This window comes from Heloderma suspectum, chromosome 7 (assembly GCF_057233095.1).
Source record: "Heloderma suspectum isolate Gila_16-S chromosome 7, 16-S_ref, whole genome shotgun sequence".
NCBI classification, from domain to species: domain Eukaryota; kingdom Metazoa; phylum Chordata; class Lepidosauria; order Squamata; family Helodermatidae; genus Heloderma; species Heloderma suspectum.
In genome coordinates this window covers 24,987,101-25,010,715 of record NC_139464.1, presented here as the reverse complement: position 1 = coordinate 25,010,715, position 23,615 = coordinate 24,987,101, and the positions used below count along the sequence as shown (strand labels likewise).

General features: G+C 42.3%; 1 protein-coding gene across 8 annotated transcripts in view; it reads left to right on the top strand.

Annotated features, from left to right (window-relative positions):
- Nucleotides 1-23,615, top strand: part of ERC1 (ELKS/RAB6-interacting/CAST family member 1) — a 274,951-nt gene that overhangs the window by 211,760 nt on the left and 39,576 nt on the right. For all 8 annotated transcript variants that reach the window (XM_084809321.1, XM_084809326.1, XM_084809327.1 and 5 more), the window contains one exon: nucleotides 15,483-15,581. In XM_084809321.1, coding sequence (XP_084665447.1) covers nucleotides 15,483-15,581 — 99 coding nt within the window. The remainder of the gene's footprint in view (nucleotides 1-15,482; nucleotides 15,582-23,615) is intronic.

The window sequence follows — 23,615 nt, the reverse complement described above, 5'->3', positions numbered from 1 at the left end:
GCATCTTTTAGAATCCCTTACTTCAGCAGTTTCTCACATTTTCCTAAAAAGCATCCTGGCAATTACTTTAAAATTTGACATTGTGAGTATATGAAAGAAAAATAAATTATTCTACTATAAGATCTATAGTTATATAATCTGGTACAATAGTCGAACATCTCACTCCAAAATAGTGGCATGGTTGCATGTTGTGTTCCTAGCCATAACTGAGAGTTTAAAAGGACAATTGTAATATTTTAATAGGCCTATACAAAGACAACAAAGCTATTCCAAAGTGGGCTTTTGTGAAGTGCAGTAGTTTGCAGCCTGTTTGTATTTAGGGATCACTAGGTTGAAAGCAATGCATACCAGTAATGTTAATTTCTTCAGATATTCTTTAAAATGTTGTTCCAAGACAGCAAGCACATACTGGGCCTGGAGTAAATGTTTTATTCCCCTCAAATGCTATCAATATGTTTGTGCTATTATATAAGTGGCCAGATGATTTGAGAGACTATCTACCTGTTCCTTTTCCATATTCCCTAAAGATTTCTAGACACAGTTAAGTCTAAAAACAAAGACAAAATAACTTTGTTCATGACTTTAAAACACACAAGAGCAACAATATGTCATTATCATCTCTGTACTAGTAGCAGCATAAAGCCATGAGTAGTTGTCAAAGAAGGTATAAATTCTTCTTTGACTAAATTCTGCTTCACTCTTCATTGATCTAGAAGGCAGAGTGCAAATTTTCTTCCATAGCAATGTAATGCAGGCAGAGAGGTGGCTGCTTTTATGGTCTGATAATGTTGGGTGGCCCATAGGACAAATCCCTAATGTTCAAAAGCATTTTATCTGTCAAGGGCATCTCCCACAAAGACAGACTTATCACGTGTCTTAGGAATTCTTCAAAACTCTTTTGCACAAATGGTACCATCGCACCCCTGATTTTCTGAAACACTTACTACATAATAAATGTAATCTTTAATATGCAGCAAGTACAGCAATATGCAGCGATATTTAATTTAATAAGTTTGCATGCACATTAAATGTAATTTTGCTGGTGCTGGATATTCAGTATTGACTAACTCTTCTTTCCACCTACCCTCACCCAGCTCCATGTAATGTCAAAGCCTTGTACTTTGGCTTTTCGTTTTCACCCTAACTCCTTTGTCCAAAATGTTCATTCTCACTTGTCATATGTCCAGAATTTTGATATTTTCTACTTTTAAGTTTGATAACTAGTTATCATATATTATACATAACCAGCTCATATTTTGGTTACTGGTCCCTTCCCACTTCTTTAATGTTTAGGCCTTTCAGTACAGCTTAGGTATGGGGATGCAAACAGCCATCTTTCTTCCTTACCCCAATCATTGAAATCACCAGTAGGCTGAATTGGCCTCTTATCTAGCCAATATAAAAATGTGGATTCATGTGTTTTTTTAAGTAAACTGAATTCTTTATTCTGAAATAAACATTTTATTTATGTATTTATTATTAAATTTATTAATCGCCCATCTGGCTGGTCACCCAGCCACTCTGGGTGATGTACAGCATACAATAAAACAGTTTAAGACAATAAAATTCTACAATAAAAACATTTTCTAAAATAGCCTAACCCATCCCAAATGCCTGCCTGAACAACCACATTTTTAATGCACGACGGAAGCTCATTAAGGAGGGGGCATGACGGAGTTCCCTAGGGAGGGAGTTCCACAGAGTGGGGGCCACCATAGAAAAGGCCCTCTCCCTTGTCCCCACCAGTCTAGCTGTCCTAGCTGATGGGACAGAGAGAAGGCCATCCGAGACTGATCTTGTTAAGCGGCCTGTCTGGTGCTGCTGGAGTCTGTGTACAATATAATCACTCCTTGGAAGCCCTTTTTCAGGTCCCCCCACCTTTAGAAGTTAAATAAATGAGTACCAGTAAGCCAGCCAGCCAAAACCTTTTTATTTGCTCAGGCTGCTAATTTTAGTTTTGTGATTTTAATATTTATGTATTTATTAGAAAGCATCATACAAAGACATCCAATGATCTTCACTATTTTTCAAGGAGGAGCCACTTTGGCTCCAGACATCACTGCAGGGACCACTCCCTGCACAGGTAGACATATTTCTCTCTCTCTCTCCCTCTCTCTCTCTCCTGCACATTCAGTTTTCCTTCCACTTCCAGCAGCTGTGCAGTGCATCAGTGCAGCTAGCCAATCACATTGCTTTTTGTCTCTTGGGCTCCTCCCCCACCTCAGCTAATTGGCTGATTGCTCTTGCATTCTCCTCTCCCCACCCAGCTACCTTACAGCTGATGAGTGGCAGGTCTCCTGACTCCTCACCCCTCAAGCTTCCTCCTTCATTCCTCCACTGCTAAAGCAAACAAGAAGGCAAAGCTAGAGAGCCCCTGCTGAGAGTGAGCAGCTACAGCAAAAGAAGAGTGAGGGAGGAGTAAAAGAGAGAGGTGGAGAGCTGCACTTGACGTGATTGGGAGCCACCAGTGGCCCTTGGGCCTTGCAGTGAAGAACACTGACGTAATCAGTTTCTTAACTCATAATCAACAATAATCCAACAGTATCATAAAAAGTATCATTATACTTTATATAATAAAGGGAGCAATCTGGGAGACTGGGGAGGGCTTTGTACTTGCAAGTCTCAATGGATGGAGGCTACATGTGTGCCAAAAAGAGAGAGCGAGAGAGAAAAGATTTTGAAGAGATACTGAAAAAAGAATGAGTGTGGCTTTTTTTGTATGCTTGCAGTATAAAGGAGAAAGCAGGGGCATGTATATATGCATGCATGATGGACACGTGTGTGTGTGTGTGTGTGTGTGTGTGAGACAGAGAGAGAGAGAGAGAGAGAAAGAAAGAGAGAGAGAAGATGGAGGGATGGGACGTACAGTAAGTGTATGTGTGTGAGAGAAAGAGAAGCAGACAGACAAAGAGATAGGAGAAATGAGTTGGCTGGCAGAGGGAAGAGAAAAAGAGCTTGCTTTCCGTGAAATATGTTTCTGTGTGTCAGTATGTTCAAAGGAGTTGTTTAGTGTCTGGGGACTCAGAACCACCTCTGCCTTGTATTCAGTCTTTTGGGCAAATTACTTGTCCTTTGTGACTAGCCATTCCTCCCGTGGCAGCCATTTTGTGGGGGTGTCCATGACAGTTTGTCAAATTACCAAATGTGCTCATGGGCCCAAAAAGGTTGCCTACCCCTGATGTATTGCTTTGGATTCTACGTCTATATACAGTGAACATGGAGATCAAAAAGAACTTTATGTGTGTCATATCACAAGTTGGTATTTCCAGTAAAATTGTTCTCATATTTCCTTATAGTGTTCTGGTGCTCTATCAAAGTGTTTTCTAAACACTGATAGCCAGACTTATTTCCCATATCACTATTCTACTTGTTTACTTTGCAAGAGCATGAAATAGCACATGCCCACATTTTAAAGTAACAACATTTGGGCTTTTCCTCAGCTGTATCTATTTTTAAAGAATTGCTCATGGCTAACCCTTTTGGAGAAGTGATTTGTGTGATCTTGGGCATCATATTACCACATCTAAGAGTTCCAGGCTGTGGGTAGGGCAGGTGTTTTTCCTTTATTTCCCAGCTCTGTAAACAAGGACTGAAGTCTGAGAATGTTTACCACAATGCTATATCTTTATTTCACACTAGTTAAGTGTCCGGTGATGCAACAAGCTGTAATTCAAGATCAAAAGAACACGTCACTTCTGATGATTAGTATGTAAGACTTTAGGAGTCTTCATAATAGACACATAGACATAACACACACTAACTGAAACTGATCTGAAGACAGCAAGAATAGCAAAACATTTTGTCCTGCTTTTCATATGGATAGAACTGGATGCCTATCACTTTTAAAATAATGTAGTTCTCCTTCATATTGGCCCAGTTCAATGCTAACAATCCCAATTCAATAAAACATGACATGGGCCTAGGTACAAGTACTGCTTTGTATATGCCCAGATTCTATGAAGCTGTCATAGTTGCTTAAACCACAGTTTCATGTGGTGTCTGAACTGGGAAACTGTGATTTAAGAATGCCTTACAAACCAGAATATGAAACTACATTCAGGAACTATGATTACAATGAAGCTCATAAATCACAGTTTCCTTGTTTGTTTATTTGATTTATTAGCTGCCCATCTGGCTGGCTACCCGGCCACTCTAGGCAGCGTACAATACTAATAACAAATTTACATAATCAACTGAACAAGATTTAAGAAACTAGGATATTTTCACCAAAACATAGCACAAGAAATAAAAGGGAAGGAGGGAGCAATCAGGCACATACATGGTTTGTTCCTGGGCTGATAGGCCATAGTTTATCAGGTTGGGGTTGCTACATCTGACCCTGGCCATTGTATCCCTGTACAATTGGAGAAGAATAGCCGACCCCAAGGAAAACATTATAGTTTTCTAGATGGTGATAACCTCCATCTAGGAAAAGCTATGTATGCCATCATTTTTGAAGAGCCGTGTTTATTATGCCAATTTTGAATTTTTCAAAAAATATTTTTAATTACGTTTTACTTTTTTATTTAACTTTCAAAAGAACACTTTTACAAACCTCCCTTTAACTAAGAAGGTACAAACATGGGGTGCAGTTGCATTACTTGCAGTTGCATTATGTTAGTTTATTTTACTGGCTGATACTTTCCCCTCACAGCTGAATTTTCATTGAAATCTTGTGAATGGAGTGCAATACTAGAATAATATTTAACAAAAGAGAAACATTTTGCAGTAAATTATTTACACCATGGCATCACATACACTGAACCTTGGTGTCTCCCTCCTTTGGTTGGAATGGGTAGAAGCTTGGTTTAAAGTCTTATTTTTAAATGGTGCAGGCTTGACACATACTTGAAGACTTCTGAAAGCAAAGGGTTTGTGGTGAACGGATGTGTGTGTGCAGCTTCTTTTTTTTTAAAGGAAAAGGCTGCAGGCAGAGGGACTGGATAATGGTCACAATGAGGTGTAGGTAAGATGTTTGTCCACATCTATAGGCAGGAGGCATTGCAAGAAAGTTTGAAGTTTCTCAGTGAGAAATTTCAAAAGAAAGTGTCAAAGCGGAGACCTTACTGGGCAGATCACACAATTGTGTACTGAACTAGCTGTTGACATTACTTTTAGTCCAAATTAGACACAGATTTGTTGGTCTGAGCACATTTCATGTCTTAATAGTAGGCTAATGCATATGACCTATTCAACACACACACACCCCTTTGGTCCATGCAGAGGAACAAAAAGGTCTCTGGACTGACATAAACCCCCAAAGTGATCATATAAAGTCACACTCTTTCTTGAGGGAACCCAAATGGGGAAATTATATGGGAAAGTTACATAAAGCATAAGTATCTTGCCCATCTCTTCAGAGATTTAGCAGTGTGTGTGTGTGTGTGTGTGTGTGTGTGTGTGTGTGTGAATGATACTGTGCCCTCTCTTAGTCTTCAGGGGTTTTATTCAAGTTGATCCTGAGGTCTTTTACCTAACTATTGTTCTGAGTAAGGAGTTTGAACACTCATCTGAAAACAATAGGAACTGTAGGTGATTGTAATTTGGAAATGCGCTTGTCTTCTGGTTATGTAGTTGAGGGTTAAGGACTTACTTTGACTTGGAGCAGTCTTTCAGCATGTTTGTGCATTCAGTGAAACAATCATCCCTAACTAAAAGAATGAAGCAAGAGCAGCCTGAAGAACATTATTGTTTAATTTCCCAGAAGATTGAATTGCATGTCTTTTTTCCCCATAACTACTTGCCTCACATTGGGACTTTGCAAATTGTATATTAAATAGTAATAATGTCTTTTTAGTCCGAGGTAGGCAGAAGGTAGCTCAAGATCTACTGGTAAGATCTCTGGGTGATTTGTAGTAGATCGGCAAAGATTTCTCACTCCCAATTATTTAATAATAACATTACTCTTCTCTCCCTACTCTAAATTACACTGTTGGAAAGTGAAGAAAACTTTGGGGGCGGTTTGAGGGCAACCAGGGGTTGGAACCAACGTTGTGTGAGCAGACTTCTGCTGGCACAATGGAAATTCCTAGTTCTCTCCTCCCCCTGTAGTCCCCTCCCATACACATGCCCCAGATCTGCTCCGAAGGATCTCCCAACCCTCTGGAACAAATTGGAGGGGGTCTGCAGGGGGGAGGGAAAATCCCTTCCATTAGTGGTTGACCAGCATTGGATCTAACACCAAAAGTGAATATTTGTGCGGAAGGATGCTGATCTCCATTCTGGTACTAAAAGACCAACAGCACACCAAATTCCTGGCCACAGAATGCTTTAATTCTAAGTGCATGTCTTTTGCACCTGGCTCTGTTTGCTGGATTTTGGGGTTCTCATAAAAAAGAAGAAGAAAAGAAGTAGATCCTGCAAGCCTGAAGTCTGCTCACTCTGTTTAGACTGATGTAGCCAACCCAGAAACTGCATTGCTCAGATTATTTAGCCTAAAGTAAGAGAATAATCACTGGAGACATTGTTTCCATAGATCTTTATGATATGATGGTGAGATAGGGAATGGGGGACTGGTTTGAATATCATACCTTCATTCAAATACTTTAATCCAAATCTTGGTCCAGAGAATGGTCTGAAGGTCTGTCATTGACATTTACTGCTGAAGCTAAGAATGTCTAGTGCTGCTTTGATGGCCTGGAGATAGAGTTGAAAGTATTCCATAAGTTATTATCAGGGCTGTTGCTCAAAATTAGAATGTTTAGGGTTTTTTAAAATTTAGAGTTTTTAATCAGGTTTCTTAACTTATTGGTCAACAATTAAAGGTAATAAACTTGCATATATCCAAACCTCAAATAATTGCTAGATTTAATGTATTGTCATTCAGTAAGCAAAAGTGAACACTCACTGCTAAAAGGAATATCTGTACTATTTGATTTTTCTTTATTACAATTACATACAGGAATCACAATAGACTTCTTAAAAAGTGCCTTTAACTTGCAGCAACAAAGACTGTTGTTGTTGTTGTTGTTGTTGTTGTTGTTGTTGTTCAGTCGTTCAGTCGTGTCCGAGTCTTCGTGACCCCATGGACCATAGCATGCCAGGCCTTCCTGTCCTGCGCTTTCTCCCGGAGCGTGCTCAAGTTCATATTCATTGCATCCGTGATGCTATCTAGCCATATCATCCTCTGCCGTCCCCTTCTCCTTTTGCCTTCAGTCTTTCCCAGCATCAGGGTCTTTTCCAGGGAGTTTTCTCTTCGCATTAGGTGGCCAAAATATTGGAGCTTCAGCTTCATTATCTGTCCTTCCAATGAGCAATCAGGGTTGATTTCCTTTAGGATGGACTGATTTGACCTCCTTGCAGTCCAGGGGACTCGTAAGAGTCTTCTCCAGCACCACAGTTCGAAAGCATCAATTCTTCGGCGCTCAGCCTTCCTTATAGTCCAGCTCTCACAGCCATACATTACTACTGGGAAAACCATAGCTTTGATTAGACGGACCTTTGTCGGCAAGGTGATGTCTCTGCTTCTTACTATGCTGTCTAGGTTGGCCATAGCTTTCCTCCCAAGGAGCAAGCGTCTTTTAATTTCATGGCTACAGTCACCGTCTGCGGTGATCTTGGAGCCCAAGAAAGTAAAATCTGTCACTGCTTCCATTTCTTCCCCTTCTATATGCCAGGAAGTGATGGGGCCAGATGCCACGATCTTCGTTTTTTTAATGTTGCGTTTCAAACCAGCTTTTGCACTCTCCTCTTTCACCCTCAACAAGAGGCTCTTTAGATCCTCTTCGCTTTCTGCCATTAGGGTGGTATCGTCTGCATATCGGAGGTTGTTGATAATTCTCCCAGCAATCTTAATTCCGACCTCTGATTCATCCAACCCGGCGTTTCTCATGATGTACTCTGCATATAAGTTAAATAAGCAGGGTGACAATATGCAGCCTTGTCGTACTCCTTTCCCAATTTTGAACCAATCGGTTGTTCCATGTCTGGTTCTGACTGTTGCTTCTTGACCCTCGTACAGGTTTCTCAGGAGACAGGTAAGGTGGTCTGGTACTCCCATCACTTTAAGAATTTGCCACAGTTTGTTGTGATCCACACAATCAAAGGCTTTAGCGTAGTCAATGAAGCAGAAATAGACGTTTTTCTGGAATTCTCTTGCTTTCTCCATGATGCAGCGAATGTTGGCGATTTGATCTCTAGTTCCTCTGCCTCTTCGAAACCCAGCTTGTACTTCCGGTAGTTCTCGGTTCGCATACTGCTGAAGCCTAGCTTGTAGGATTTTGAGCATCACCTTGCTGGCATGTGAAATGAGCGCAATTGTGCGGTAGTTTGAACACTCTTTGGCGTTGCCCTTCTTTGGAATTGGAATGTAAACTGACCTTTTCCAGTCTTGTGGCCACTGTTGAGTGTTCCAGATTTGTTGGCATATTGAATGCAGCACTTTAACAGCATCATCTTTTAGGATTTTAAATAGCTCGGCTGGAATACTGTCATCTCCGCTAGCTTTGTTGTTACTAATGCTTCCTAAGGCCCACTTGACTTCACTCTCTAGGATGTCCGGCTCAAGTTCAGTGACCGCACTATCATGGCTATCAGGGACATTCAGATCTTTCCTGTATAGTTCTTCTGTGTATTCTTGCCACCTCTTCTTAATCTCATCTGCTTCTGTTAGGTCCCTGCCTTCTTTGTCCTTTATCATGCCCGTCTTTGCACAAAACGTTCCCTTTAGATCTCTAATTTTCTTGAAGAGATCTCTAGTCTTTCCCATTCTGTTGTTTTCCTCGATTTCTTTGCATTGTTCATTTAAGAAGGCCTTCTTGTCTTTCCTTGCTATTCTCTGGAACTCTGCATTCAGTTGGGTATATCTTCCCCTTTCTCCCTTGCTTTTCACTTCCCTTCTTTCGTGAGCTACTTGTAAAGCCTCATCAGACAGCCACTTGGCTTTCTTGCATTTCTTTTTCTTTGGGATGGATTGAGTTGCTGCCTCCTGAACAATGTTACGGACCTCCGTCCATAGTTCCTCAGGCACTCTGTCTATCAGGTCTAATCCCTGAAATCTATTCCTCACCTCCACTGTATATTCATCAGGGATATGATTTAGGTCATACCTGAACGGTTTAGTGGTTTTCCCTACGTTATTGACCATCTGGTGATGTCCATGTGTAGAGTCGCCTCTTGTGCTGTTGGAAAAGAGTGTTTGCTATGATCAGCATGTTCTCTTGGCAAAACTCTATTAGCTTTTGTCCTGCTTCATTTTGTACACCAAGGCCATGCCTGCCTGTTATCCCGGTGATTTCTTGACTTCCTACTTTAGCATTCCAGTCCCCTATGATGAAGAGGACATCTTTTTTTGGTGTTAGTTCTAGAAGGTGTTGTAGGTCTTCATAGAACCGATCAACCTCAGCTTCTTCGGCCTCAGTGGTTGGGGCATAGACTTGAATTACTGTGATGTTGAATGGTTTGCCTTGGATTCGTACTGAGATCATTCTATCATTTTTAAGATTGTACCCCAGTACTGCTTTTCCCACCCTTTTGTTGACTGTGAGTGCTACTTCATTTCTTCTAAGGGATTCTTGCCCACTATAGTAGATATGATAGTCACCTGAATTAAATTCGCCCATGCCTGTCCATTTTAGTTCGCTGATTCCCAAGATGTCGATGTTCAATCTTGCCATCTCATGTTTGACCACCTCCAGCTTACCTTGATTCATTGATCTGACATTCCAGGTTCCTAAACAATATTGTTCTTTACAGCATTGGATTTTCTTTTCACCACCAGACACATCCACAGCTGAGTGTCCTTTCAGCTTTAACCCAGCCGCTTCACTCTTTCTGGCGCTACTTGGAAATACCCTCTGCTCTTCCCCAGTAGCATATTGGACACCTTCCGACCTGAGGGGCTCATCTTCCGGCGTCATCTCTTTTAGCCTTGTGATACGTTCCATGGGGTTTTCTTGGCAAGAATACTGGAGTGGGTTGCCATTTCCTTCTCCAGTGGACCACATTTTGTCAGAACTCTCTGCCATGACCTGTCCGTCTTGGGTGGCCCTGCACGGCATAGCTTATGGCTTCACTGAGTTACGCAAGCCCCTTCGCCATGACAAGGCAGTGATCCATGAAGGGGAACAAAGACTAGCACTCATCAATTAATCAGCTAAAGCTTTAATTTGAATTAATTTTTAAGTTCGTAGCTCTAGTCATTGAAGTGATCTAAGTGAGAATCACTAGAGAAATTCTTGTTATAAATATTGACATTGTACATGAATAATTGATGAAAACAGGAAGGAAAATGACAGACTGGATGGGTTGGATCCAGAGTTGCACAAATGGAAGTCCACTTACACAGTATGGCTTTCTCATCCCTCTTCCCCACTGCACCCCCCATGACACAGCCCAGGCTTTTCAGGGGTGGGGGGATGCAGGGGACTGAAATAGGAAGAAGCAGGCAGAAAAGCAAGCTGACTTCCATTCCTAGAACCCTATGAAAGTAAAGCATTAATTGCAGGAGGGCTTTACACTTTTGTTTTTATATGGCCAATGCATTTTAACTATATTTATCATTTTAACTAAATTTAGTACCATAGCAAGTTTTGCTTTATTCTAGTTCATGCTGATGCCAAATTAACACTTCTTTAAATCTAATAAAGGGAATGTTATCTTTAAAAAATAGATAGTAATTGCTACCAGATTTAAATTTGTAATTAAACTGGTGGTGTTTGAAGAAAATTTGTAGCATAGTGTAGAAACATGCACCAATGTTTTAATCATTTCATATTAAAAGTTAAACTTTTAATTCATATTAAAAGTTAAACAGCCCTCCACACAAAAAAGCCAGTGTATTTTAAGAGCATTCATTTAGACTGTTAGTTTGTTTTTATCTGACAGCTACTTATAGCAGTGTTATCAACACAGGGTAGATCCTTTTTTTCTTCTAAGCAGAGAGGTTTATGCCTTGTTCATAGTTCCATTTAATAGCTTCATAGGTCTGTGCATATCATAGACCCACTGAATTATTTATAATATCCTGTAGAACCAGTCAGCTGACTAGTGAGTGGTGATTCTGAGAGGAGGAAGAATTGCACGTGGTCTGAAATGGAGGCTGCCCTTTTCCCTCCCTACAAACTGAATATGAGCCAACAATGTGATGTGACTGCAAAAAAGGCAAATGCTCTTTGGGGCTGCATTAATAGAAGCATAGCTTCCAAATCCCGGGAAGTACTAGTTCCCCTCTACTCAGCACTGGTTAGGCCTCATCTGGAGTACTGTGTCCAGTTCTGGGCACCACATTTTAAGAAGGATGCAGACAAACTGGAGCGGGTTCAGAGGAGGGCAACAAAGATGGTCAGGGGATTGGAAACAAAGCCCTATGAGGAGAGACTGAAAGAACTGGGCGTGTTTAGCCTTGAGAAGAGAAGATTGAGGGGAGATATGATAGCGCTCTTCAAGTATTTGAAAGGTTGTCACAGAGAGGAAGGCCAGGATCTCTTCTTGATCATCCCAGAGTGCAGGACACGGAATAATGGGATCAAGTTACAGGAAGCCAGATTCCGGCTGAACATCAGGAAAAACTTCCTGACTATTAGAGCAATACGACAATGGAACCAATTACCTAGGGAGGTGGTGGGCTCTCCCACACTGGAGGCATTCAAGATGAGGCTGGACAGCCATCTGTCAGGGATGCTCTGACTTGGATTTCTGCATTGAGCAGGAGGTTGGACTCAATGGCTTTGAAGGCCCCTTCCAACCCTACTATTCTATGATTCTATGGCTCCCCTAAACATACAAGGTATATGGCAAAAGCTTTGGATGGTTGACTTGTAAGGCAGAAACACTGTTTTGCATCGTGTGTCATCTGCTTTAATTTTTAGTTTTACATGTGCAGTGAAGCAGTCTGCCTGAAAAGGGGGGACATTTTGGAACAAAAGTTCAAACTTGCTGGTACATATTATGTCAGCCAGCCCTAGATTTCCCAGTCTGAGGTACTTGAAGCAACATGGCCATATCTGTTACTCATTTTAGTTGACTGGGAGAGGAGGGCTGGCAGAGAAACAGTGGTGCAGGATTGCTTATTCAGGGAATCTAAGTATATTTCTGTAAGGTGATATAACATGGAACAGCAGTTAGGATTGGTAAATCCAGTCTGAGCAAATGAAGAAAGCCCTCCAGAATATAATTTTCCCTTCTCGTTTCCAGCAGCTCTATCCCTGTAGCACAAGTACTGCAGTTGTTGTTGTGTTCTGTTTTATATTCACTCACAAAAATGTAGAATTTGGCAGCAACCATGTATAACATTTTAAACTTCAAAAACAAAGGCATTTAATGCACCTCTGATCTGATAAATTCCAGTATTAAAATAATATTTATACTGAATTTGAAGGCTTTAAAAGTTAAGTATGTAAAAATTTCACTCTCCTGAGATTTTGTAGATCTTCTGAAGGGATAATTTTCTGTTCTTACCTACCACACAAACATTGATAGATCTTATCCATTCGTGACAGTTACTTTTCCAGACTCTTAATTGTCTTCATTGTAACAGTTTAAAGGATATATGTGACAGATCTGGATGTCCTTCAAGAGTATATGTACCTCTTTCTTTCCTGGCTCCCTCAGACAAAACTAGAAAACCAGAAAAGAATGGGACAACTGCTTTGGCTTTAATGCTTGTCTCAAAATATTTAAATCAATAGCTGTCATCACCCTTTGAACAATTTAGTCATTGCATAAAAATGTATTGTTATGTTTTGTATTTTAATGTTTTAAACTATTTTAATTGTGTCTGTAAACCGCCTTGAGTGTCATTTTTTTGTTAAAAGGCGGGGTACAAATATAAAAGAATATAATAACAATAACAATAACAATAACAATAACAATAATAATAATAATAATAATAATAATAATAATAATAATAAATTGACTTGGAGGTGTTACTCACAGTAGAGACCTGCATCTTGACTTGTAACTCCCACTGCTTTCCAGTATTTCTCTGCATTACTCATTCGAAGACTTTTCCAGTATCTTACACAAAATAATGAGTCCCAGACATGGGCTATTTTAGCCAGGTCAGATCCAGCCAGGTGGGCCTTTGATGAGAAATATATTTATTGGCATAATACAGAAGAAAACATAGATATTCAGTCTGATCAGTATAATCCTAGTTTTTAGCCATTGCTTCCATAGGTAGTGTTAAGGATAGAATTCCTAACTTATTTTAGTTAAAAGGAGATCCAGGATCCAGCTTTGTTAGTTCTGGGTTCGTTTATTTATTATTGAATTTCTATCCCACCCTTTTTTCCTCCAAGGAACCCAAGGTGGCTTACATGATTCTCCTCCTCTCCATTTTATCCTCACAGCAACCCTGTGAGGTACGTTAGGCTGAGAGTCAGTGACTGGCCTGAAGTCACCGAGTAAGCTTGATGATTGAGTGTGGACTAGAACGTGGGTCTCTCGATGGCCTTGTAGGTCCCTTCCAACCCTACTATTCTATGACTATTCTATGAGTCCTGGTCCAATACTGTGACCACTACACCACACTGGCTCTCAGTGATAGAAATTAGAAATTTTCCATTCTATGCCTCCTTGGTGGAGATGCAGCATGGATGTTTTGTCAGTAGCACAGACCAACTGAAGCCAGGCGTTGCTCTAACTTTATGCAAAACCGTATGTGGAACCAAGACGTTTGGAACCAAGAGACACAGATATGTGGAAAAACTGACTTGGGTATTCTTGGTCGTTTCCCTGGATGCTGCCTATACAGTCTAACACTTCAAGAGCAGGAGGTAACATCCTGTCCTGAAAAGCATTAGATCGAAAAACACTAAAAACAATTCTTGAAATGCCTAGGAGAATAAAAAGGTCTTCACCTGGAACTGAAAATACCATAGCAGTATTTTCTCTCTTGGGATGGCATTCCATAGATAAATTGCTACCACTAAAAAGGCTCTCTTTCTTATACCTACCCATCTTGCCTCACTTGGCAGGGGCCCCTGGAGAACGGCGTCAGATCAAAACTTGTTCTAGCACAAAAAATGCACTTGGGGTTGATCCACAGAAGCTCTGCATTAGGAGAAAGAGTATCTGATTTACTTTCTCTTTGAAGATCCAATGTCAAACTGCAAGTAGCAGCTAGAAGGGAGCTTTCATGATATCCTGCCCCCTGTCTGTGGAGTCATGGAGGTAGCTCAGTGGTAGAGCAGCTGCTTTGCATGCAGAAGGTCCCAGGTTCGATCCCTAGTTTCTCCAGGTAGGGCTAGGAAAGAATCCTGCCTGAAATCCTAGAGATTTGCTGCCAGTCAGTGCCAACAATTCTGGGCTAGATGGAACAATGGTCTGACTCCGTCTAAGGGAGCTTCCTATGTCCGTATGTTCGTAAACTCACAAATGTAATACTTTGAGTTAAGGCTAACCTACTGACAAAATCTATAACTAATCCTATGCATCAAATATGTGTTCTCCTACTGCAGCCTTCCTCAACCTGGTGTCCTCCAGATGTTTTGGACTACAATTCCCAGCATTCCTGTCCATTAGCTATGCTGGCTGGGGCTGATGGGAGTTAAAGCCCAAGACACCTGGAGGATACAAAGCTGGGGAAGGTTGTCCTACAATATCTACTTCATTATTTATTTATGTATTTCTTTTATTTATATACCACTCCACATGTAAACAGATTTTGGAGCGGTGAACAATAAAAGATAAAAGAATAAAACACCATATTAAAACTTGTTATTTTTTTTAAAAGAATACCAGTAAAAACCATGCCTGCTCAGTCAAGGAAGGCTTCCTGAAATAAAGATATCTTTAGGAGGCACCGAAAACAACACAATGTTGATGCCTGCCTGACCTCCAGAGGCAGGGAGTTCCATAGAAAGGGGGCCACTACACTGAAGGCTCTTTTCTGGTGGACTCCAGCTGGGCCATAGGTCCATGCAGAACCACCAGGAACATACCATCTGATGACCTCAGTGACTGGGCAGGTTGATAGGGGAGAAGGTGCTCTCTCAGGTATCCTGGTCCCAAGTTGTTTAGGTCTTTATAGACTAGTACCAAAACTTTAAACCTGGCCCAGTAGCTTATAGGCAGCCAATGCAGTTCCCTCAGCAAAGGAGTTGCATGCTGAAAAGAGGCACCTCCTGACTACAGCTGAACTGCTGCATTCTGCAGTAGCTCCAGCTTTCATAATGTGTAGTCTTACATATTTAGGCTATGTTTTACTTTCAGTTCAGTCTTGATGAGGCATAAACTGCATTTGTATAAATATGTTGTTGCAGAATTTATTTTAGCATTACCTACATGTTATGCATTTTCCCTCTGTGCCTTATATTTAATTACTTGCTGAGTAAATAGAAAGTGTTCACTGACTTGTTGATATGAAAACTGTTTTTCCATTGAGTCAATTTAAATCAGAACTACGTACTTATTTTGTGTGCTGGTGTGTACTTAATAGGAAATGTCTACCCCTACCCTCTTGTTATATTTAATATATAGTGTGAATCTATTTTATAAATTAGAAACTGAATAATCAGTGTACTTTTTTGTCTCTTTTATAGACTCAAAATCGCATGAAATTGATGGCAGATAATTATGAGGATGATCACCTCAAATCATCTCATTCTAACCAAACTAATCATAAACCCTCCCCAGATCAGGTAAATCTGTTTTCCTTTTCTTGTTAAAGTCATCTTCATTTACTGAAATGTGCTGATCATGTACAGTATCTGGTGCCAGAAGCCACTCTTCCAAAATGAGATTCAAAGAACTAGCTTGTTGTAGTTATCACATGGAATTCCATGATCTTCTATAAAATTAGAATTCCCATTTAGCAAATCACTACATCTCACTATTCCAGATCTTCTGTTCCTGGAGAGGTTTGGTGGATCTGTCTTGCGGTAATTCACATGAATAGCATTTTAAACTACGTCTTTCTATGGAAACTTACGTGCTCAACCAAGATCTGTGGCGTTAATGCTTTGGTTGTAAGGGAGCAATTCGCTGCATGCTCCATGAGGAAATCCCAGCCTGTGTGCTAAATGATCACAGGCTGTTCCCTCACAGGCTCAATGAAGCTTGACCTAAAAGGAATCAATTTACTATTTCTAATGCAAGGTCTAGCTTCATACATTGCTCACCAAACTGAGATATGCATTGGAAGGCATCAAAAGGCTTAGCATACAACATAGGTAGTACAAGAAAACTTCCTAATTAGAAAACACTTGCCAGTATTACAGCATTTGCCAACTTAGTTAAAATATTAGTAAACTTTATTTGGTTACTTCATAGCCCAAAGGAAATAGCTCGTAGCTTCTCCACTCTCTTTTTATTTCTAAAAACCTATCCCTTTATGTAAAAGTGTGAATCAGTGCAGTAGAATGATTATGGGGTAAAATGGAAGACCCGAAAATGTTTGAAATTGTTCATTGATGCAAAAATATGCTTCAGACACTTTCAAAGGTGATGTTGAGGAGGAAAACGAAGGAAGGCATGGCATGTTGTGAGTGCTTTCTTCAGAATGACAGAGTAAAAAATGAAGTAAGGATCACTTGAAAATTTACTCTCCTAACCACTTCCGTTCACACTGAGCTTTAAAATTAAGAACAAGTCAATCAGTGGATCAAAACTTCCAAGCTATTATTTGGCGGTATCAGCCATAACATTTCTTATGATGGAGCAGCATTGATGTTACAGATTAAAGCAAGACACTACAGTTCTCAATTTCCTGGGGAATAGAAGGATATTTGTTTGGCACACTGAAAGGAGGTTAGGGCACTTTCCTCATGTGTAACATAATTGAAACAGAAGGCAGTGATCATAAAAGATGAAGGTGAACTGTCAAGTGTGACGTACTGTAGAGACAATTGGTCACAGTAGTAGCTTTCAGCATATTTAAATATAATAAATTAAGTAACCTCAGAATAATTATAGCAATTCAAGATATTTGAAGACAGCAGAACAGAAGTTATAAGGAATTAGTGGCTACTTTTTCCTACCACTACAACATTTCTTCTTTTGTGTGGTTTAAATACTAACCAACTCTTTATTTCATTCCCATGCTGCTCTGGGGCTTTCCCCCCTTGTCTTCTCTCAACCAATAGGATGAGGAGGAGGGTATTTGGGCATAGCCAATCAGATGCTCTTAGTTCAGCCATTTTGTTCAGAACGGTGAGAATCAGCTTTCTTTACCAATAGAAAAGTTTCCCATATCACTCTTGCATCTTGCTTCTGTGTAATTCATGAGGTTTGGGTGTCTTTCCTTTCCCTTTCTAATGTGGCCTTTGCATGTAGATGTTTTGCCTACTTATTGGTTGTATGTTTTATTGTGTGTTTTTTAACCTATGTTAACTTGTTACTGTTTGTGTCACTGTGGGAACACACTCCCAGAGCATGTGATTGGATTTATATGTAAAGCAACAGCATGATTCTTGTTGGATCAGGGAATGTCTCCATGATAATTTAGCAATACCATTTAAACATAGTGGCCAATATTTGCACTTACAAAAACTTTTATTATAAAGTTACTATGCCCTTGAGATTCTTTTAAAGAAACAGAAACAAATAACTTAAGAGGTCATATTTCCACCATTTAGATTACAGGATTTGACCACAATGAGCCATGCTGTTGAGATTGCTGCAAGATTGCTAGGTGCCTCCAGTTACCAACAGAACTTAATGAAAGAAATAACTCTTCGACTTCTCTGCACACATTCTGTCTGAGCAGTTGTCTTGTTAAATACATATTGTTGCATTGTTCAGATCCTTGATTCAGGGTCAATTATCTGGAAAACATAACCCAGCTGTGCCAGGTTCCAATTTTAATTTCACAACCTGTAGGTTAAATTGGTAATCCCTTTTGCGGGAGGGAAATTATTTAATTCATGCTCATTGGTGATCTCACACCCCTTTGGAGTTGCCTCTCTGCCATGTTGATGTGCTTGTGTATGGTATTAAACTGTTCAAGATGATGAAGAAGAGTGTAAGTATCTTACTGAAGAATGCCAATGAGCAGGGTGAGATGAGGTAAGTTAATTGAAAAAAGGAGGAATTCACTCAGAAGGGAGGAGGAGTTCAAACTAATTTTCATTGTAAAATGAGCGTGGCTGAACTGCATCGAGTACAAAGAAGGAGATAAAATTAAAGGAATTTATATGTTTTTATCTAAATATGACGCCATTCTGTCCACAGAACCCAGGTGCATTGTTCATGTTTGTGTTGCTGGGTCTGATATATTGTTGTTCTCTCATGTTACTATGGAAAATAAGCTGCCACAACAGATAAATGGGTGATGACATCACTGGGATACTAGGGATTCTTTACAGCTCCTTTGCTGCAATGTAAATCTTACATTTGCAATCATAATAAGAGACCCAAAGTAGTAGCTTGTCATGATAAAGGGAAGAAGAGACAGAAGTACTGAATATGAAACAGGAATGGACAAGATAGAGAAGGTGAAACATGGTATCAGTCGAAATTGAAGTCTTTGGCCTAGTAGTATGCAGATACAAAAATGTGTTGTGCCTTTCAGTATGTGTTTTATTCGTGTTAAGAGCTCCGTCCAAGAATCTTGTACTTGGGTCAGTTTTTCAGGGCCTTCCTTTAGCCTTTCTGACACATTGGCGCTGTCACTAAGACAGATCAGATGATCCAGAGAGGAAAGGACTTACTCTCTTAACCTAGGACAACCAGAGTGAGCCTCCTTAACCTGTGGCTGCTAATAGTAAATAAACCATGATGCTGTATCCTAACACCACAGTCTCACTACATGTGTACTTTGTAGCAGCCAAGCTAAACCATACCATACCAGTTCCTGACTTTCCACTTCCTAGACCAGCTACTGATGGAGGGCTCTTCCAAAACTGGTGCAAAACTCCTTAGTTCAACAGGGACAAGAGAGGTCTTCCTGTGGCCTAAGATTAGGGTAGCTTTGCAGGTTTCATTTGAGTCTGCTTTTCTCCAGGTTGGTGTGAGGAAGGCATCCCACAATGGGTTAACTCTGACTGTCGCCCAGGGAAAAGCAGGGAACATATGACAGATTCTCAAGTTCTCTATTGGCCCCAGGCTCCTCCTTACCAGTTCGTCCCTGCTTTTCACCCAGGAAAGAGCTATTTCTTCTTCCTTGCAGACCCAGGTCCAGCCAAGCACCACCCCACTCCCAGCTGCAACACCTGTGGGAGCTGGGGCATAAAACCCAGGCCCGGTGGGGGCGGGACCACCGCCGGTGGGTGTCACCGCTGAAGGGGGCGACACCAAAGGGGGTCGCCCATTTGGGGGAGCCACTTCAGGGGAGCACGAGGGCGAGGGCCTGTCCCCCTGCTTGAAAGGAGGGAAGGGGACTGTTTGCCTCAGTCTGGTCTGCTGGACTGCCTGTATTAAATATGTGTTTTCCAATGAAGGGGGGAGGTGTTGGGAGCCAGGGAACGGCCATTACAGTTCTACAGGGCAGAGGGAGATATGGAGGGGGGAGACGGTCACACTCTAAAGGCAGAGTGTGTAACAATGGGGTGCTGACTGTCCCTAAACTGTTCCCCAATTCAAATAACCTGGATGGCCCTGGCAACAGACCCCCTGAGTTGAAACTGCTGCTGCTGAATGCCAGGTCAGTGAATGGTAAAACAACTGCTATCTAGGACTTGATCCTGGATGAGCGCACTAACCTGGCTTGTATTACAGAGACCTGGCTGGATGAAGCTGGGGGGGTTAATCTCTCTCAGCTCTGCCCTCCAGGGTTCTCTGCTCAGCAGCAGGCAAGACCTGGGGGGCGGGGAGGTGGAATGGCAGTGGTCTATCATGATTCGATCCCCCTTACCAGGTGCCCTATCCCGCAGTCTGCTAGGTTCGAATGTGTGTATTTGAAGGTGGGTGCCCGGGACAGAATAGGGATTCTGTTGGTGTACCGTCCACCCTGCTGCTCAACAGTCTCCCTTCCTGAGCTAGCCAGGATAGTCTCGGGGTTGATGTTGGAGACCCCTCCGCTTGTTGTGCTGGGGGATTTCAACATCCATGCTGAGGCTGCCCTGTCGGGAACGGCTCAGGACTTCATGTCCGCCATGACAACCATGGGTCTGTCCCAGAAAGTATCTGGCCCCACCCATGCTGCTGGGCACACTCTGGACCTCGTTTTCTGTGCTGGATGGGGTGATAGTGATCTGAGAGTGGAGGAACTCTCTATAGTTCCGTTGTTGTGGTCAGATCACTACCTGGTGGGGTTTAGACTTGCTGGCACTCAGAACCTCTGCAGGGGTGGAGGGCCGATTAAGATGGTCCGCCCCAGGAGGCTGATGGATCTGAATGGTTTCCTGACGGCTCTTGGGGATTGTCCTGTTGCCTCAGCTGGCGATTCTATCAAAGCCCTGGACGATCTCTGGAATGGAGAAATGGCCAGGGTCGTGGACACAATCACTCCTGAGCGCCCTGTCTCACAAAGTGGAGCTGCACCAGCACCCTGGTTTTCTAGGGAGCTGGCAGTGATGAAACAAGTGAGTTGGCAGAAAACCCGGAGTGAATCCGATTGAACATGGCCTAGAGCCTATTTGAAGGCCTACTCTGTGGCAATACGGGCAGCAAAGAAAAAAAAAATTTCTGCCACTATTGCGTCTGCAAAGAGCCATCCAGCGGAGCTGTTTCGAGTGGTTAGGGGTCTTTTACACGCTAGCCCGCAAGAGGGTAATTTAAACCCCTCGACAGCCTGCTGTGAACAATTTGCTCAGCACTTTGGAGACAAAATCGCTCAGATCCGCTCTGACTTGGATGCTATAGTTGCTACAGACCCAGTGGATGTAACTTTGGCCCCTGCTTGTCCAGTGTTGTTGGATACTTTTCAATTTGTACAGCCTGAGGATGTGGACAGGATCCTTGGAGAGGTGAGAGCCACCACGTGCGTTCTAGATCCTTGCCCTTCCTGGCTCATAAAAGCAGCCAGAGGTGGACTGGCCGAGTGGGTAAGGGGAGTGGTTAATGCCTCCCTTAGGCAAGGCAGAATTCCAGCCTGCTTGAAGGAGACGGTGGTGAGACCTTTGTTAAAAAAGCTCTCCTTGAACCCCACTATATTGGATAATTATCGGCCAGTCTCCAATATTCCATTTCTGGGCAAGATATTGGAGTGCGTGGTGCCTCCCAACTCTGGAGATTCCTGGATGAGAGAGATGATCTAGATCCATTTCAATCTGGCTTCAGACCCGGTTATGGGACAGAAACAGCTTTGGTCGCCTTGGTGGATGACCTACGCCGGGAACTAGACAGGGGGAGTGTGTCCCTGTTGGTTCTGCTGGACCTCTCAGTGGCTTTCGATACCATCGACCATGGTATCCTTCTGGACTGCCTCGCTGGGATGGGACTTGGAGGCACTGTTTTATAGCGGCTCCATTCCTTCTTGGTGGGGCGGACCCAGAAGGTGGTGTTGGGGGACTCCTGTTCAACTCCCTGGCCATTGGCTTGTGGGGTCCCTCAGGGTTCTGTTTTGTCCCCCATGCTATTTAACATATACATGAAACCTCTGGGGGAGGTTGTCTGGAGTTTTGGGGTTTGGTGTCACCAGTACACTGATGACACCCAACTCTGCTTTTCCTTTCCATCTAATTCCAAGGAAGCTGTTGGGGTGCTGAACCAGAGTCTGTTGGCAGTAATGGACTGGATGAGGGCAAACAAACTGAAGCTTAATCCAGACAAGACAGAGGTGCTCCTGGTCAGTTGAAAGGTAGATCAAGGAATAGGGATACAGCTTGTGCTGGATGGGGTTACACTCCCCCTGAAGACACAGGTTCACAGCTTGGGTATACTTCTGGATTCAGCCCTGAGCCTGGATGCCCAGGTTTCAGTGGTGGCCAGGAGTGCATTTGCACAGTTAAAGCTAGTGCACCAGCTGCGCCCATTCCTTGAGATGTCTGACTTGGCCACAGTGACACATGCCTTAGTTACATCCCGACTGGATTACTGTAACGCGCTCTACGTGGGGCTGCCTCAGAAGAATGTTCGGAAACTTCAGCTGGTTCAAAGAACTGCGGCCAGACTGCTGACTGGGGCTGGTTACAGGGAGCATACAACTCCCCTGTTAAAACAGCTTTACTGGCTTCCAGTCTGTTTCTGGGCACAATTCAAAGTGCTGGTTATGTCCTATAAAGCCCTATACAGCTCGGGTCCAGGTTATCTGAAAGACCGTATTCTCCCTTATGAGCCTACTCGTGCCCTGAGATCTTCAGGGGAAGCCCTTCTCGCTATCCCGCCATCATCACAGGCATGCCTGGTGGGAACACGGGAGAGGGCCTTCTCGGTGGCTGCCCCAAGGCTCTGGAACTCCCTTCCCAGGGAGGCGAGAGTGGCACCTGTCAAGGGCTCCTTGGAGGCCTCTCTCAGTCTAATCCAGTAGCCAAGTCCAGACACAGACAAAGGGATTCTTTTCAAAGCTTTATTCCTCTTTTACAACTTAACAACTCTACTGTTAGCAACTAGATATGAGCAGCAGAGTACCTATGCCCTAAGTTGGAACAGTTGGTCCCCATGTGAAAGAGAATCACTGGCAGACCCTGAACTTATGGGCTAGGGAGAGTCCCTCCCCTTTTCCCTTGGATCCTCTGGGTGCAACCGTTGTTTGCGCGCCAACCGGGCACTACGCCTCCTTTCTGCGCCCTCCATTTGGCGCTGCTCTCTGCGTCGGCGTCGCATGTCCAGCAAGTCTGCTTCCCGCGCTCTGTCACTCCCGGGACTGCTATCTATGCCAGGAATGCCGGTGAGGGGAATCTCTGTCAGCTGTTGGCCCTGGGAAGGATGAGCACGCTCCTCTCCCAGGAGCAGCTCCTCTTCCTCAAAATCAGAACTACTCTGGGATTCTATGGGCTCAGTGTCCACCCTGACAGCACCCTCCTTGATATGTTTTCGTAGGCATGCACAAACTTTTTTGTTCCAGCAAGCCTTTGGGGATAACTAGTCTGGACCTGGGAAAATGTGACGTATGGACACCATTTTTGTTGTTCTGGTTGTCTTTTAATGTTTTAATATTTTTACAATTTTAATATTGATGATTTAATTATATTGTTAACTTTTGTACAGTTGTATTTATATTTCTATTTATAGGTTTTAATTGTAGCAGTTTTAACGTTGTAAGGCCGCCTTGAGTCCCAGTATTGGGAAAAAGGTGGGATATAAATAATTATTATTATTATTATTATTATTATTATTATTATTATTATTATTTCCTATCTATCCTCCTTAAAAAAGCTACTTCTATTATTGCTATCATTCTTCTTGTTATAAGAACTTTCATTTTCTTACTGGTATCTTCCCAACTCTCCTAGCTTCTCCTTCTCAGTTAAAAAACAAACTTCTTTTAGTTTTTGTTTCTTCTGCTGCTCCTTTTACACCATTTATTATGGCTCCATGGGTGAAACAAATCAAGCTTCAAGGCTGCAGCCAAACACAAAGTGGTTACTCATATGATGATAGTCAGAAAACTGCAGAAAACAAAAAGCAAGAATGTCCTCACCTCCCACAAGGAGTGCATTTCATTGTCAATGCCCAAGCTTATCAGCCCTGAGATGAACGGCTTGCTGGCTCAGGCTGCCTGTGGAGTCTTGCCAAAATGGAGTGGGGAAGTTCCAATCCAGCTATGAGAAGGTTGAGGGAGCCAGGGCGCTTTCATCAGGTGAACACGCCACCCTGTCCCGAGACAACATACAGCCCATGATTAGGCTTGATTT